Source organism: Oncorhynchus masou, chromosome 5 (genome assembly GCF_036934945.1).
Source record: "Oncorhynchus masou masou isolate Uvic2021 chromosome 5, UVic_Omas_1.1, whole genome shotgun sequence".
In the NCBI taxonomy this organism is placed as follows: domain Eukaryota; kingdom Metazoa; phylum Chordata; class Actinopteri; order Salmoniformes; family Salmonidae; genus Oncorhynchus; species Oncorhynchus masou.
The window spans coordinates 9,737,756-9,753,311 of NC_088216.1; the positions used below are offsets into that span (position 1 = coordinate 9,737,756).

A 15,556-nucleotide genomic window follows, 5' to 3' on the forward strand; every position below is an offset into this window, starting at 1 on the left:
TTCATACCCCTTGACTTATTCCACATTTTGTTGTGTTAAAGCCTGAATGCAACATGGATTAAATAAATACAAATTCTCATTGATCTAAACACAATACACCAGAATGACAAAGTGATGTGATATGTTTGCAAATTTATTGAAAATGCAAAATATAAATATTTAATTTACATAAATATTCACATCACCGATTCAATACATGCTAGAATCACATTTGGAAGAGATTACAGCTGGGAGTCTTTCAGTCTTATATTTGCACATTATTATTCCATAAAATTCTTTAAGATCTGTCAAGTTGCTTGTTGGCTTTGTGTTTTAGCTGATACACTTTGGGTGGTGTATCCATACACCGAGTCACTACAAAGATACAAACGTCCTTCCTAATTCAGTTGCCAGAGGCAGAAAACTGCTCAGGGATTTCACCATGAAGCCAATGGTGACTTTAAAACAGTTACAGAGTTTAAATGGCTGTGATAGGAGAAAACTGAGGATGGATCAACAACAATTGAAGTTACTCCACAAGACTAACCTAAATGACAGAGTGAAAAGAAGGAAGCTTGTACAGAATACAAATATTCATCAAAAAATTTGGTAAAAGGCACTAAAGTAAATCTGCCAAAAATGTGGCAAAGAAATTAACTTCATGTCATGTGATTAAACCAATCACGGAATAGAAATTAACTAGGGAGTCAGGGGCACCACAGGAAAATGTTGTTTAAATAGTTACAATTTCCCGAATTGAAATCTCTTCAGATATTTTCATATCTTATTGATTAGTCACTTACTTATGTATTATTACCTCAGTCATATTCAAAATTTCGCAAAACCCTTGGATATCTGCACGAACCCTAACAAATTATGAATCAGCGATATTCAAATTGGTGTAATTATTTATTAACTAACTAACTAACTAAATAAATCACACAGAATTACATAAAGACACACAGGACAGGTTATACATTGGTTACTCACATGATGCACTGAAAAGTCCCTAGTGGACTAAACCGATATGACGGCTTGGTAGACAAAGGAAAGAGGTGGGGACCGATAAAGAGTGGGGGAAACAAAGTGGACCCATGTACATACGGTTGATAACCACGCTCATGGAAATGCCAACTCTTTTGCACACGAACAGCTGCCCATTCGAAAATTAAATGGCAATTTACATATTTACGAGTTTATAGCTTTGTTGTCACTCTCTGTGATCGCCGGTCTGTCTGCTGAATCAGTCGACAGAAAGTCTCTGGTTTGACCACCAGAGATCAAAGTCTTTCGTAGTTGTAGCTTGTTATAATGGATACGTCAGGCGTACCAATGGTTGTTCGATAGTGAAATGTTCTCCAGAATGGATCTTTCAGAGTACCATTCGTCGTTCGATCCGTCGCATTTACCAGACTAAGGTACTCAAACAGCTGCAGACGGAATACGTAGTGTTCAGTTTTGTAGAGATTTTCTTCTTAACCATTTGTAATGTATGGACTGCGTCCCTACGTCCTCTGGTCTGTATTTAAATGGCCAACCATGTCACTTCCGCTCTATGATCTCAATGGTTGATGATTCAGGTCACAGCTAGAACCACTTCACACACCGGCAGCAACCCGGGACTTTTTCGTCGAATGTAAATTTGGTCCGAAGTGGGTTTTATACTGGAGTAGAGAGGGGGTGTTCCATGACGCCATTGTAAATGTCTGTGCTCACAGGGGGGGGGGGGTGGCCACTGCCACTGCCACTGTCTGATCATAAGTTATGAAAAACAATTCTAATTTCAAACACTAAAATCAAATTGTTATCTTCTTATTCTTATGCTTAATCATTTATTTTATACAACATTCAGGCACAAACCCCATAGTTGAGAAGTGTATACAAACAAACATACAGTAATGTGGGTCTCCTGTCTTTCATGAGGTCACCAAATGAATCAAATTCGACGTCATTCCTTGATTTCCCATCGACCTTTCGAACTGTCCGGATTTACAGAAATATGGTTTCATCATTCAACCTTTTGATGTTAAAGTTTGGCCAAGTCTCTCCCTGTGTCCCACAGTCACATATTCCAATTCCAATTCTACAGACTCAGAAACAGAGTACTTAAGACCGTCATAGAACTGTGGAGAAGAGACGTCATGACCTCAATACCAGGCGGTGGACCTCTATAGCAGGCGGTGTCAGAGGAAGGCCCAAAAATTGTCAAAGACTCCAGGCACCCTAGTCATAGACTTTTCTCTCTGCTAGCTAACTTAACTACCTAGCCAGCTTAACTAGCTAGCTTAGCTACCTAGCCAGCTAGCTAGTTTAATTACTTAGCCAACTACCGAGCTAAACTGCCTGTGTTTATGTGAAATCGCTCTTTCCACACTGGGAGCAGATGTAAGGCAACTCTACAGTGTGGGGTCCATGGTCTTTCAGGTTCCCTAACTCAGTAAATATTTTTCCACACTGGGAGCAGTGGAATAGCTTCTCTCTTTCAAGGCTTCTCTGCAGTGTGTTAGCGCATGCTTTTTTTCAGGTATCTTGACTGGGTGAAACTCTCCACACTGGGAGCAGTGGAAAAGCTATTTTCCTGTGTGTCATCTCATGTGTTTTCAGTCTCCTTAACCTGTTAAAACCCTTTCCACAATGAGCGCATTGGAATGGATTTTCTCCTGTGTGTATTCTTGTGTGCTCTTTCAGATGTGATGACTTAATAAATCTCTTTCCACACTGGGAACATTGGAAAGGCCTCTCTCGAGAGTGAATTCTCTCATGTTTTTTCAGGTCCCCTGGGGAGAAGAATGTATTTTCACACTGGGAGCATTGATATGGTTTCTCTTCAGTGTGTGTTCTTTCATGCAATTTTAGATACCCTGATCGTCTGAAACCTTTCCCACAATGAGAGCATTGAAAAGGCTTCTCCTCTCCTGTATGTATTCTCTCGTGCTTTTTCAGGCCCCGTAACGTAACAAAACCCTTTCCACACTGGGAGCAGGTGTGAGGCTTTTCTTCTGTGTGTGTCCACTGATGTGTTTTTAAAGTCCATAACTGAGTAAAACACTTTCCACACAGGGAGCAGTGGAAAGGCTTCTCGCCTTTGTGTATTCTCTTATGTTTTATCAGCCCCCCTACCTGAGTAAAACTCTTTCCACACAAGGAGCAGTGGAAAGGCTTCTCTCCTGTATGTGTCCTCTCATGAGTTTTCAGGTTCCCTATCCAGGTAAAATTCTTTCCACAATGGGAGCACTGGAAGGGCTTTTCTCCAGAGTGTACTCTTTCATGTTCTTTCTGGCTCCCTAACTGGGCAAAACTCTTTCCACAATGGGAGCAGGGGAAGGGCTTTTCTCCTGTGTGCATTCTCTTATGCATTTTCAGGTGCCATGATTGGGTAAAAGTCTTTCCACAATCGGAGCAGCCGTGAGGCTTCTCTCCTGTGTGCCTTCTCTCATGCATGTTCAAGTGCCATAAACAGGTAAAACTCTTTCCACACTGGGAGCAGTGGAAAGGCTTTTCTCCTGTGTGTGTCCTTTCATGTCTTTTCAGGCTATATAACCTGGTAAAACTCTGTCCACAATGGGAGCAGTGGAAGGGCTTTTCTCCTGTGTGTGTCCTTTCATGTCTTTTCAGGCTATATAACCTGGTAAAACTCTGTCCACAATGGGAGCAGTGGAAGGGCTTTTCTCCTGTGTGTGTCTTCTCATGTCTTTTCACGTCTAATAGCCGGGTAAAACTCTTTCCACACTGCGAGCAGTGGTGTCGTCTTGCTGATGTCTCTGGCTCTGGTTCCTCTGAGTCTGGTCTTTCTCCTGCCAAAGACAAACCCAGAGTGTTTATTTAAATAGAGACCTCAATTAAATAGAGACCTCCATACGACACAACTGTCTTGCTATGAAGTTTAATCTAAATCAGATCCCTCAATAACCTGAGGACAGTAAAAAAAAAAATGATTTAAAAAAAAACGAAATTATGTAGAGTTCCAACTCGAATCTTGCCGTCATGGAATGTCATGTTTTTAGGCTGAACAGAGCTCTATAATAATATATAGAGGACTACAGTATTTAAATCAATGTCATAGGCTGCATTTGATCCATTGATACTAATGTTTTGTTGGTGGCCCACTCTTTGATGGTAAACATCTTACACTGTGGCTTTAAAAGGGATATTGTGAGATTCTGGCAACTAGCGTTAGTGCAATGACTGGAAGTCATATCCTGGTTTGAATTGGCTACTGAAACTACCTCCAACTTCCTTCACATCACCCACTGAGGCATAAAAATGGTATCCACGTGTTCGTCTGACTTTGGGAAAGTAGATACAAATACCAGGATCCCTTTAACAATTCATTAAATTAATAATTAAAAATACTGGACAAAAAAACATAAATAGGAAAACTTGTTTTTTATGAAGCTGAACATGACAGAATACAACATTTTTGTAAAAATCATATATTTATTTATTTTTATACAAATTATACTTTATACTTGGGTCGGCAGGGTAGCCTAGTGGTTGGAGTGTTGGACTAGTAACCGGAAGGTTGCGAGTTCAATCCCCCGAGCTGACAAGGTACAAATCTGTCGTTCTGCCCCTGAACAGGCAGTTAACCCACTGTTCCTAGGCCGTCATTGAAAAAAATAATTTGTTCTTAACTGACTTGCCTGGTTAAATAAAATAAAAATAAAATAAAAAGGCTAAAAATTGGTGGTATGGCCCAGTAGGCCATGTAACCAATCATAGCCCTCCATTAACTTGTATCTTTAAAACATCTTGCAAATCACCAGCAGAAGGTGAACTTTTTGAATCCATTTTCACATTCCTTCTGTTGGTAAAGCTTTACCGATTGGATCGTAACTCTACAAGTAGCAGAGATGCCACTCTGTAACATTGATATGCCGTATAGTATATTATGTTCAACAATATATATATTTTAATGTGCTAAATCAAACCTGTTATATTTTCAATGTGTATTTCTATTTTTCAATGTTCATAAATAACACCTCACATATTCTAGTAAAGCTTCATAACACCCTTTTTCTCTCTCTCTTTGTATCACCTGCAGATGAAACATTATGGAGTCTTAAAGGAGGACTGTAGCATCTACAGATTAAACATTATGGAGTCTTAAAGGAGGCCTGTATCACATACAGATGAAACAGTATGGAGTCTTAAAGGAGGACTGTAGCATCTAATGATGAAACATTATGGAGTCTTAAAGGAGGACTGTAGCATCTAATAATGAAACATGATGGAGTCTTAATTAAAGGAGGACTGTATCGAGGTAAAGGCCTAAAAATCTCACAAATATTGTAACTTCAAGTAATTATTTCTCAATGATTCTTTAAGATGCCAAATATATTCTATAAGATGTATGCTTGTATATGCCAAAGATATATGCTTTAAGATACAAATGCCAAATAGATGTCAACAATCCTTCCTCCAAAGAACCCTTCTATGGATTAAATGTTGTGAGAAATACAGGGTAGGCCAGGTCTCCAAAAAGCCACTCTGGAAATTAAATGTAACGTACAAGAAGAGTGTATTATTTAAAACAATATGTCTATTATTTAACTAAATCAAAAAAGGGCACTTCTGAGCCTACTAATATGTTGAATAAATGAATGTGAAAAATTCATTGCATTTCTGAATCTAGACATACTCCATATTTTAGGGCCCATTATAAGGAGAATAATGACAACAAGATGTCTGTGTCATGTCTGGTTTACAGATCCCAGGTCTGACAGTATAATGACAACAAGATGTTGTCTGTATCATGTCTGGTTTACAGATCCCAGGACTGACAGTATAATGACAACAAGATGTTGTCTGTATCATGTCTGGTTTACAGATCCCAGGTCTGACAGTATAATGACAACAAGATGTTGTCTGTATCATGTCTGGTTTACAGATCCCAGGACTGACAGTATAATGACAACAAGATGTTGTCTGTATCATGTACGGTTTACAGATCCCAGGACTGACAGTATAATGACAACAAGATGTTGTCTGTATCATGTCTGGTTTACAGATCCCAGGTCTGACAGTATAATGACAACAAGATGTTGTCTGTATCATGTCTGGTTTACAGATCCCAGGACTGACAGTATAATGACAACAAGATGTTGTCTGTATCATGTCTGGTTTACAGATCCCAGGACTGACAGTATAATGACAACAAGATGTTGTCTGTATCATGTCTGGTTTACAGATCCCAGGTCTGACAGTATAATGACAACAAGATGTTGTCTGTATCATGTCTGGTTTACAGATCCCAGGACTGACAGTATAATGACAACAAGATGTTGTCTGTATCATGTCTGGTTTACAGATCCCAGGTCTGACAGTATAATGACAACAAGATGTTGTCTGTATCATGTCTGGTTTACAGATCCCAGGTCTGACAGTATAATGACAACAAGATGTTGTCTGTATCATGTCTGGTTTACAGATCCCAGGACTGACAGTATAATGACAACAAGATGTTGTCTGTATCATGTCTGGTTTACAGATCCCAGGTCTGACAGTATAATGACAACAAGATGTTGTCTGTATCATGTCTGGTTTACAGATCCCAGGACTGACAGTATAATGACAACAAGATGTTGTCTGTATCATGTCTGGTTTACAGATCCCAGGACTGACAGTATAATGACAACAAGATGATGTCTGTGTCATGTCTGGTTTACAGATCCCAGGACTGACAGTATAATGACAACAAGATGTTGTCTGTATCATGTCTGGTTTACAGATCCCAGGACTGACAGTATAATGACAACAAGATGTTGTCTGTATCATGTCTGGTTTACAGATCCCAGGACTGACAGTATAATGACAACAAGATGTTGTCTGTGTCATGTCTGGTTTACAGAGGGTCTCACAGGAGGGGTTGGGGTTAATTTGGAATTTATGAATAGTAATTAAATTCAACCCACAAATTCTAATTCTAATTTCAATTGGCTACACCCCACAATAAGCAGAATTTGAATTACATTTGAATTGAAGGAAGTGGAATGTAATTCAAATCAATTCAAAGAAATTCAGACATGAAACATTTTGCCACTTATTACGACAAGGAACACAGACATCCTTTCAAATATTAGCTGGGTTAGAACTCAAACATGTCTCACAGGGTTTGGTTTGTATTTTTGCTATGAGATGTTAGATTGCCCCTGTTATAGGCTTTGGGGTTTTGTTTGTATTTTTGCTATGAGATGTTAGATTAGCCCCTGTTATAGGCTTTGGGGTTTTGTTTGTATTTTTGCTATGAGATGTTAGATTAGCCCCTGTTATAGGCTTTGGGGTTTTGTTTGTATTTTTGCTATGAGATGTTAGATTAGCCCCTGTTATAGGCTTTGGGGTTTGGTGTGTATTTTTGCTATGAGATGTTAGATTGCCCCCTGTTATAGGCTTTGGGGTTTTGTTTGTATTTTTGCTATGAGATCTTAAGTTGCCCCGTTATAGGCTTTTGCTCAATTTCATTTTTCGAGGTGGATTCTGTTTGATTAATTGGAATCATTCTTGTTGGTCGGTATGTGTTGCACCTGTTGTCTCGCTAGTCAGTCGTTAGATTCACATGTGCTGACACAGCTGATATTTAAGACCGGCTGGCCCAGCGCTCCAGTTGGCGTGAGAGATGTTGGAAGTGCTTTACCGCTCGTTGAGCTACTCCTCCTCTGAGTGTGATCAAAACAAATGTTTTCCCATTGTGTTCTCCTCTGTGGTTTGCTCCACCAGTGTTCCCCTCTGTGGTTTGCTCCACCAGTGTTCTCCTCTGTGGTTTGCTCCACCAGTGTTCCCCTCTGTGGTTTGCTCCACCAGTGTTCTCCTCTGTGGTTTGCTCCACCAGTGTTCTCCTCTGTGGTTTGCTCCACCAGTGTTCCCCTCTGTGGTTTGCTCCACCAGTGTTCCCCTCTGTGGTTTGCTCCACCAGTGTTCTCCTCTGTGGTTTGCTCCACCAGTGTTCCCCTCTGTGGTTTGCTCCACCAGTGTTCCCCTCTGTGGTTTGTTCCACCAGTGTTCCCCTCTGTGGTTTGCTCCACCAGTGTTCTCCTCGGTGGTTTGCTCCGCCAGTGTTCTCCTCTGTGGTTTGCTCCGCCAGTGTTCTCCTCTGTGGTTTGCTCCACCAGTGTTCTCCTCTGTGGTTTGCTCCACCAGTGTTCTCCTCTGTGGTTTGCTCCACCAGTGTTCTCCTCTGTGGTTTGCTCCACCAGTGTTCTCCTCTGTGGTTTGCTCCACCAGTGTTCTCCTCTGTGGTTTGCTCCACCAGTGTTCTCCTCTGTGGTTTGCTCCACCAGTGTTCTCCTCTGTGGTTTGCTCCACCAGTGTTCTCCTCTGTGGTTTGCTCCACCAGTGTTCTCCTCTGTGGTTTGCTCCACCAGTGTTCTCCTCTGTGGTTTGCTCCACCAGTGTTTACCTCCATATTATAAGTTGGTGGGTTTTTAGTTTGGTTTGCCTTTTCTGGGACAAATTTAGTGGGCACTTATGGTGGGTGTCTATTAGGCCCCTGATTCTTGTTGCTTTTCAGCTTCCAGCTGACACTCCCATGAGTGAGAACCCCTCCTAAAAGCCCACCTGTTACCCAGTGGTTGTTCAGGGCTTATTTGTTAGTTCCCCATTTCTGTTGAGCGGTGATATTTCTTTGCCCCCCTCTCCTTCGTAATAAATGAACTGTAACAGAAGCAGATTGTTGTCTAATCCAGTGGGGTCGCGGGACTTTAAAGGAACTCGGTCCGGCTTTAAAACGTACTCTTGAAAGCTGTAACAGTAAAATACACAAAGTGTAATATAGAAATTGGGCAGTGCATCCTCAGTTCCTCTTGTCATGTCAGTCATTACATACCTTAGAAAGCTATTTACAATTAGTCAGAAATGTCCAGATCAACTAGCCCATGTCAGCTAACATATATTTATATTGTGTTCCCCCACACCCCCCCATATATTATTATTGTAATTTTCTAATAATTTGAGTGCACATTAGACATGGCAAAAATGTATAGAATTGCAAGAAACTGTGCTTTAAAACTCATTTTCTTTGCACCCCATGACAACATGCATAGCTTGAAACCTGTAAAATTCTCTCAACCAAACAAGTGGGGTGTGAACAGTTTGTGCCCATAGAAAGTCGTGGCGTGTGCGAGGGAGGGGGCGCGGGATGTTCCCCATTACTGGAATGCCCCCCCCTCCCCCGAGTGAAAAAGTTTGGGAACTCCTGGTCTAAATCCAATCTAAACACACACCGTTGTTCTTACTTGATGACATTGAATCACCCTCTTCTCCTCCTTTCACAGTTCTACTCAGCCCTGGAGTTTTCCTGCAGTCCACCAGCAGCACAGACAACCTCTTCAGACCCCACATTAAGGCACGACCCGGGGACCCGGGGACAGGGGAGGGGTGTGGGAGAGATGTGTTCTGAAAACCACAAAAAATAAAGACAATCAATTTAGGGTGGGAAAAACTCTCCTACCCGACAAGGAATTTAAAATTCTCAAAAGTCTTTCCCTTGAATCCTCTCATTCGCTGAACCTCCTGCTGTAAATGTATTGGAGGAGAAAGTCCAAGGGGAGGAACCTCTATTTACCAAGTACATTTACATACAGTGAGCTCCAACAGTAATGGGACAGTGACACATGTTGTTGTTTTGTCTTTGTACTCCGGCACTTTGGATTTGAAATGATACAATGCCTATGAGGTTAAAGGGCAGACTGTCATGTCTAATTTGAGGGTATTTTTCATCCATATCAGGTGAACCATTTAGAAAGTACACCACTTTTTGTACAATGTCTCCCTGATTTTAAGGGACCAAAAGTATTGGGACAAATTCACCTTTATGGGTGTTAAAGTAGTAAAAAGTGGGATATTTTGTCCCGTATCCCTGGCACACAATGATTACATCAAGAGTATGACTCTACAAACTTGTTGGATGCATTTTCTGTTTTGGTAGTGTTTCAGATAATTTCGTGCCAAATATAAATTAATGGTAAATAGTGTATTGTATCATTTTGGAGTCACTTTTAATATAAATAAGAATAAATTATGTTTCTAAACACTTCTACATTAATGTGGATGCCACAATGATTACGGATCATCCTGAATTAATGGTGAATAATGACGAGTGAGAAAGTTACAGAGGCTAAAAAAAAATATCAACCAAAAAGCACATAGTTAGTTTTCATTAATTTATAGGATAAGCCTATATTCTATACTCACACCACCCTCCCTCTGCGCTGGCTTGTGCTTCTCTGGAGCCGACTCCGCCTCCAGTCTGTTGCTAGGAAACCAATCGGTGTCCTTCATGTCCCGTTCACCGTTGTTGTGAATGGCGTCGTCATCACCACCAAACTGTCTGGGACTCACGGGTGCCACACAAGAGTCTTCCTGTATCTTTCTGATGTCCTCTTTCAATGTAGAGCTCTGGGAGGGCCAAAACAGAGCATATTGCCTTGTTTTTGGCTCTGTAAAGGGAAGAGTTTGTCGGTAAAAACAAAAACAAACAGAGGGTGTAGCTTGCTCTCTACCGTGATTTCAGACATATCACTCATCATCCTAGGATCTTCCGTCGGAGAGCAATTGACGAGAGAACTCTGAATACAAACGACACTATAATGGAGGTCAACAGAAAGCTTCTTTAAAACCACACATTAGTTCAACAACTGCATAGTTTCTGTCCCTGTTTTTAAGACAGTACTCACGTGTGTTAACCAGATATTCAGTCTCCTCTTCTTTCAATGCGACAGCCTCGATCCCCTCTTCCTTTTTCACAACAAACGGTATTTTCTCTTCTTTCACTTTAACATCCTCTTCTTCTTTCAACGTGATAGCCTCCATTTTATATTTTTTCATTCTGAATGTTTCTTCCTCTCCTTTCACTGTAATAGCATCATCTTCCTCTTTTACGACAACGTTCACCCTAAGAGCTTCTTTCTCCATCCAGCAGACCTCTTCTTCAGCAGGGGGGGAGTAACTTTGTGAGTTCATGGTCGGGGATGTTAGCTGGCTAGCATTATCGACTACCCTGGTGCTAGGCTCCGTAGCAAATTTAGCAAGCGAATTAAGTTTAAATCAACTAGTACATACATTAACAGCGCTGTGTTTAAAACACTGGGATTCGTGTCGTTATACAATTATTCAGAGATTCAATGTTTCAGTTTTATGTTGGCTAGTAAGCCACGGAGGTGGTTGAATCAGTAGCTGTGCTGTTGATGAAACATCCGGTGCCGTCACACAGGATTAGACCAAGTAGCGCAACCTAAAATACTCACATCGCCATCTGTTGACTGGAGTGGGTAACACAGTTTAGAATCAATATTCACCACACTATTTATTCTGGCAAACAATGTCTGAATGACATAACAAATAATTCCAAATAAGCAAATATGTTTTCTCTTTTGTTACAGTCAATACATTCCTCTAAGTCCTGTATATGAATATGTACATACTGAATATATACTGAATATATACTGAACACATCAAATCAAACTTTATTTTATTTTTTATTTTTTCAAACTTTTTTGCGCCAATTACAACAAGTGTAGACATTACCGTGAAATGCTTTACTTACAAGCTCTTATTAACCAACAGTGCAGTTCAAGAAGATTTCAGAAAACATTTACCAAATAAACTAAAGTTAATATATATTTTTTAAAGTAACACAGTAAAATAACAGTAACGAGGCTATATACAGGGGGGTCAATGTGCGTGGGTACAGGTTAGTCGAGGTAATTTGTACATGTAGGTAGCGGTGAAGTGAGTATGCATAGATAATCAACAGCGAGTAGCAGCAGTGTACATGTAGGTAGCGGTGAAGTGAGTATGCATAGATAATCAACAGCGAGTAGCAGCAGTGTACAAACCAAACAGAGGGGGTCAATGTGAATAGTCCTGTGGCCATTTGAGTAATAGTTCAGCAGTCTTATGGGTAGAAGCTGTTAAGGAGCCTTTTGGTCCGACACTTGGCGCTACGGTACCACTTCCATGTGGTGGCAGGAAGCTCGGCCTCAGTGATGTACTGGGCCGTACACACTACCCTCTGTATTTTATTTTTTATTTAACGAGGCAAGTCAGTTAAGAACAAATTCTTACTAAAAATGATGGAACAGTAGGTTCACGGCCTACCAGGGAACAGTGGGTTAACTCCCATGTTCAGGGGCAGAAAGGCAGATTTTTACCTTGTCAGCTCGGCGATTCGATCTAACAAGCTTTCGGTTACTGGTCCAACACTCTAACCACTAGGCTACCTATCGGCTTCGGGCCAGATGCTGAGCAGTTGCCATACCAGGCGGTGATGCAACCACTCAGGATGCTCTCGATGGTGCAGCTGTAGAACATTTTGAGGATCTGGGGATCCATGCCAACTCTTTTCAGTCTCCTGAGGGGGAAAAGGTGTTGTTGTGTCCTCTTCACGACTGTCTTGGTGTGTTTGGACCGTGATAGTTTGTTGGTGATGTGGACACCAAGGAGCTTGAAACTCTTGACCCGCTCCACTACAGCCCCGTCAATGTTAATGCAGGCCTGCTTGGTCCACCTTTTCCTGTAATCCACGATCAGCTCCTTTGTCCTGCTCACATTGATGCCTAAATGTCCTGCTCCATTTAGGCAGGTTACTTTAGCTTCCTTGGGCACAGGAACTTTGAATATATACTGTTAGAATAGGAATTGATTAGGAATTGTTTTCTCTCTCTCTTAGCCCCAGGGTCCTTAGCTTAGTGATGCTATGGGCACTATGGTGTTGAACGCTGAGCTGTAGTCAATGAACAGCATTCTCACATAGGTGTTCCTTTTCTCCAGGTGGGAAAGGGCAGTGTGGAGTGCGATTGAGATTGCATCATCTGTGGATCTGCTGGGGCGGTATGGTAACTGGAGTGAGTCTATTGTATCCAGGAGGATGCTGTTGATTTGAGCCATGACCAGCCTTTCAAAGCACTTCATGGCTGCCGGCGTGAGTGCTACGTGGCGGTAATCATTTAGGCACGTTACTTTAGCTTCCTTGGGCACAGGGACTTTGAATATATACTGTTAGAATAGGAATTGTTTTCTCTCTGTTATTTTTTCCACATCTAGATGTGAACATACTGGGTCCATACTTGTGAACATTAAAAACATGTTAATTCTCCATCTCAAAATCTGCATCAGTCAATTAAAATCCTCAACTTAGTTACACATGATGTTGCTGTTCTGAAGCTGTTCCAGAAGCTGTTTTTGGTCATAGGAAATTATGGCGGAGACATTATGTACGAACACAAGTAAAGATCAGAGTAAAAACCCACAAAAATGTAGCAGAATTAGTCAGGAGACCGTAAAATGGCCTCTCTCCACTGCAGCACCATCTTTTCATAAAAACCCGAAAAGATGGCTGGAAAGATTTAGAACGGGCCCTCAGATCCTCCAAAAGTTCTACAGCTGCTCCATTAAGAGCATCTTGACTGGCTGCATCATCACTTGGTATGGCAACTGCTTGGTATCCGACCGTAAGGCAATACAGAGGGTGGTGTAGGCTGCCCAGTAATTCATGCTCCCTGCCATCCAGGACCTCTATACCAGGTGGTGTCAGAGGAAGGCCCTGGGAAATTGTCAAAGACCCCACCCACCCACCCAAGCCATAGACTGTTCACTCTGCTACCGCACAGCAAGCGGCTACTCTGTTTATTATCTATCCTGCTTAGTCAATGTTTACCCCTACCTACATATACATATTACATCGTACTACTGCACATTGGTACTGGTACTAATTGTATATAGTCTCATTACTACCTGGTACCCCTGCACATTGACTCAGTACTGGTACTACTTGTATATAGCCTCCTTAGTACCTGGTACCCCTGCACATTGGCTCAGTACTGGAACTAATTGTATATAGCTTCATTACTACCTGGTACCCCTGCACATTGACTCAGTACTGGTACTCCTTGTATATAGCCTCATGACTACCTGGTACCCCTGCACATTGACTCAGTACTGGTACTCCTTGTATATAGCCTCATGACTACCTGGTACCCCTGCACATTGACTCAATACTGGTACTCCTTGTATATAGCCTCATGACTACCTGGTACCCCTGCACATTGACTCAATACTGGTACTCCTTGTATATAGCCTCATTAGTACCTGGTACCCCTGCACATTGACTCAGTACTGGTACTCCTTGTATATAACCTCATTACTATCTGGTACCCCTGCACATTGACTCAGTACTGGTACTCCTTGTATATAGCCTCATGACTACCTGGTACCCTTGCACATTGACTCAGTACTGGTACTCCTTGTATATAGCCTCATTAGTACCTGGTGCCCCTGCACATTGACTCAGTACTGGTACTCCTTGTATATAACCTCATTACTATCTGGTACCCCTGCACATTGACTCAGTACTGGTACTCCTTGTATATAGCCTCATGACTACCTGGTACCCTTGCACATTGACTCAGTACTGGTACTCCTTGTATATAGCCTCATTAGTACCTGGTGCCCCTGCACATTGACTCAGTACTGGTACTCCTTGTATATAGCCTCATGACTACCTGGTACCCCTGCACATTGATTCAGTACTGGTACTCCTTGTACATAGCCTCATGACTACCTGGTACCCCTGCACATTGACTCACTTTAAGGGAATACTATGTTCACATCTAACAGAGTGTGACTTTAAGGGAATACTGTGTTCACATCTAACAGAGTGTGACTTTAAGGGAATACTGTGTTCAGAGATGTTGGCTTTATAGGGGCAATCTGCTGTTGCTACATCCATTGTTGGACTGATACATTAATGATATGTACCAATTGATTCTTCAATAATATAACTTGTTGTAAAGGTGGCATCCTATGGACGTATACATTAATATGTATCTATTGATTCTTGACGAATATAACTGACTTGTAAAGGTGGCATACAATGACGGCGCCACATTGAAAGTCACTGAACATCTTGGCAACTAATTGGAACGCCGACTGCGAGGAAGCAAGTCCCTGCAGCAATGTTCCAACATCTAGTGGAAAGCCTTCCCTGAAGAGTGGATGGAGGCTGTTATAGCAGCAATGTTTCAACATCTAGTGGAAAGCCTTCCCTGAAGAGTGGAGGCTGTTATAGCAGCAATGTTCCAACATCTAGTGGAAAGCCTTCCCTGAAGAGTGGATGGAGGCTGTTATAGCAGCAATGTTCCAACATCTAGTGGAAAGCCTTCCCTGAAGACTGGATGGAGGCTGTTATAGCAGCAATGTTTCAACATCTAGTGGAAAGCCTTCCCTGAAGAGTGGATGGAGGCTGTTATAGCAGCAATGTTCCAATATCTAGTGGAAAGCCTTCCCTGAAGAGTGGAGGCTGTTATAGCAGCAATGTTTCAACATCTAGTGGAAAGCCTTCCCTGAAGAGTGGATGGAGGCTGTTATAGCAGCAATGTTCCAACATCTAGTGGAAAGCCTTCCCTGAAGAGTGGAGGCTGTTATAGCAGCAATGTTCCAACATCTACTGGAAAGCCTTCCCAGAAGAGTGGATGGAGGCTGTTATAGCAGCAATGTTCCAACATCTAGTGGAAAGCCTTCCCTGAAGAGTGGATGGAGGCTGTTATAGCAGCAATGTTCCAACATCTAGTGGAAAGCCTTCCCT

The 15,556-nt window shown here is 41.7% G+C and overlaps 1 protein-coding gene across 2 annotated transcripts; it reads right to left on the reverse strand.

Moving 5' to 3' along the window:
* Window positions 1-115: 115 nt before the first annotated feature.
* LOC135532398 (zinc finger protein 883-like) lies at window positions 116-11,155 on the reverse strand. 2 transcript variants are annotated; one of them, XM_064959948.1, is made up of 4 exons: window positions 10,650-11,155; window positions 10,168-10,412; window positions 9,210-9,369; window positions 116-3,773 (listed from the first exon to the last, which is right to left on the reverse strand). In XM_064959948.1, the coding sequence occupies exons 1-4, from the start codon at window positions 10,933-10,935 to the stop codon at window positions 2,500-2,502; spliced, it is 1,965 nt and encodes a 654-aa protein (XP_064816020.1). In that variant the 5' UTR covers window positions 10,936-11,155; the 3' UTR covers window positions 116-2,499. The 2 variants fall into 2 exon arrangements, with proteins under 2 accessions (XP_064816020.1, XP_064816019.1); XM_064959947.1 differs by having other exon boundaries at window positions 9,198-9,369.
* Between the last annotated feature and the right edge of the window lie 4,401 nt (window positions 11,156-15,556).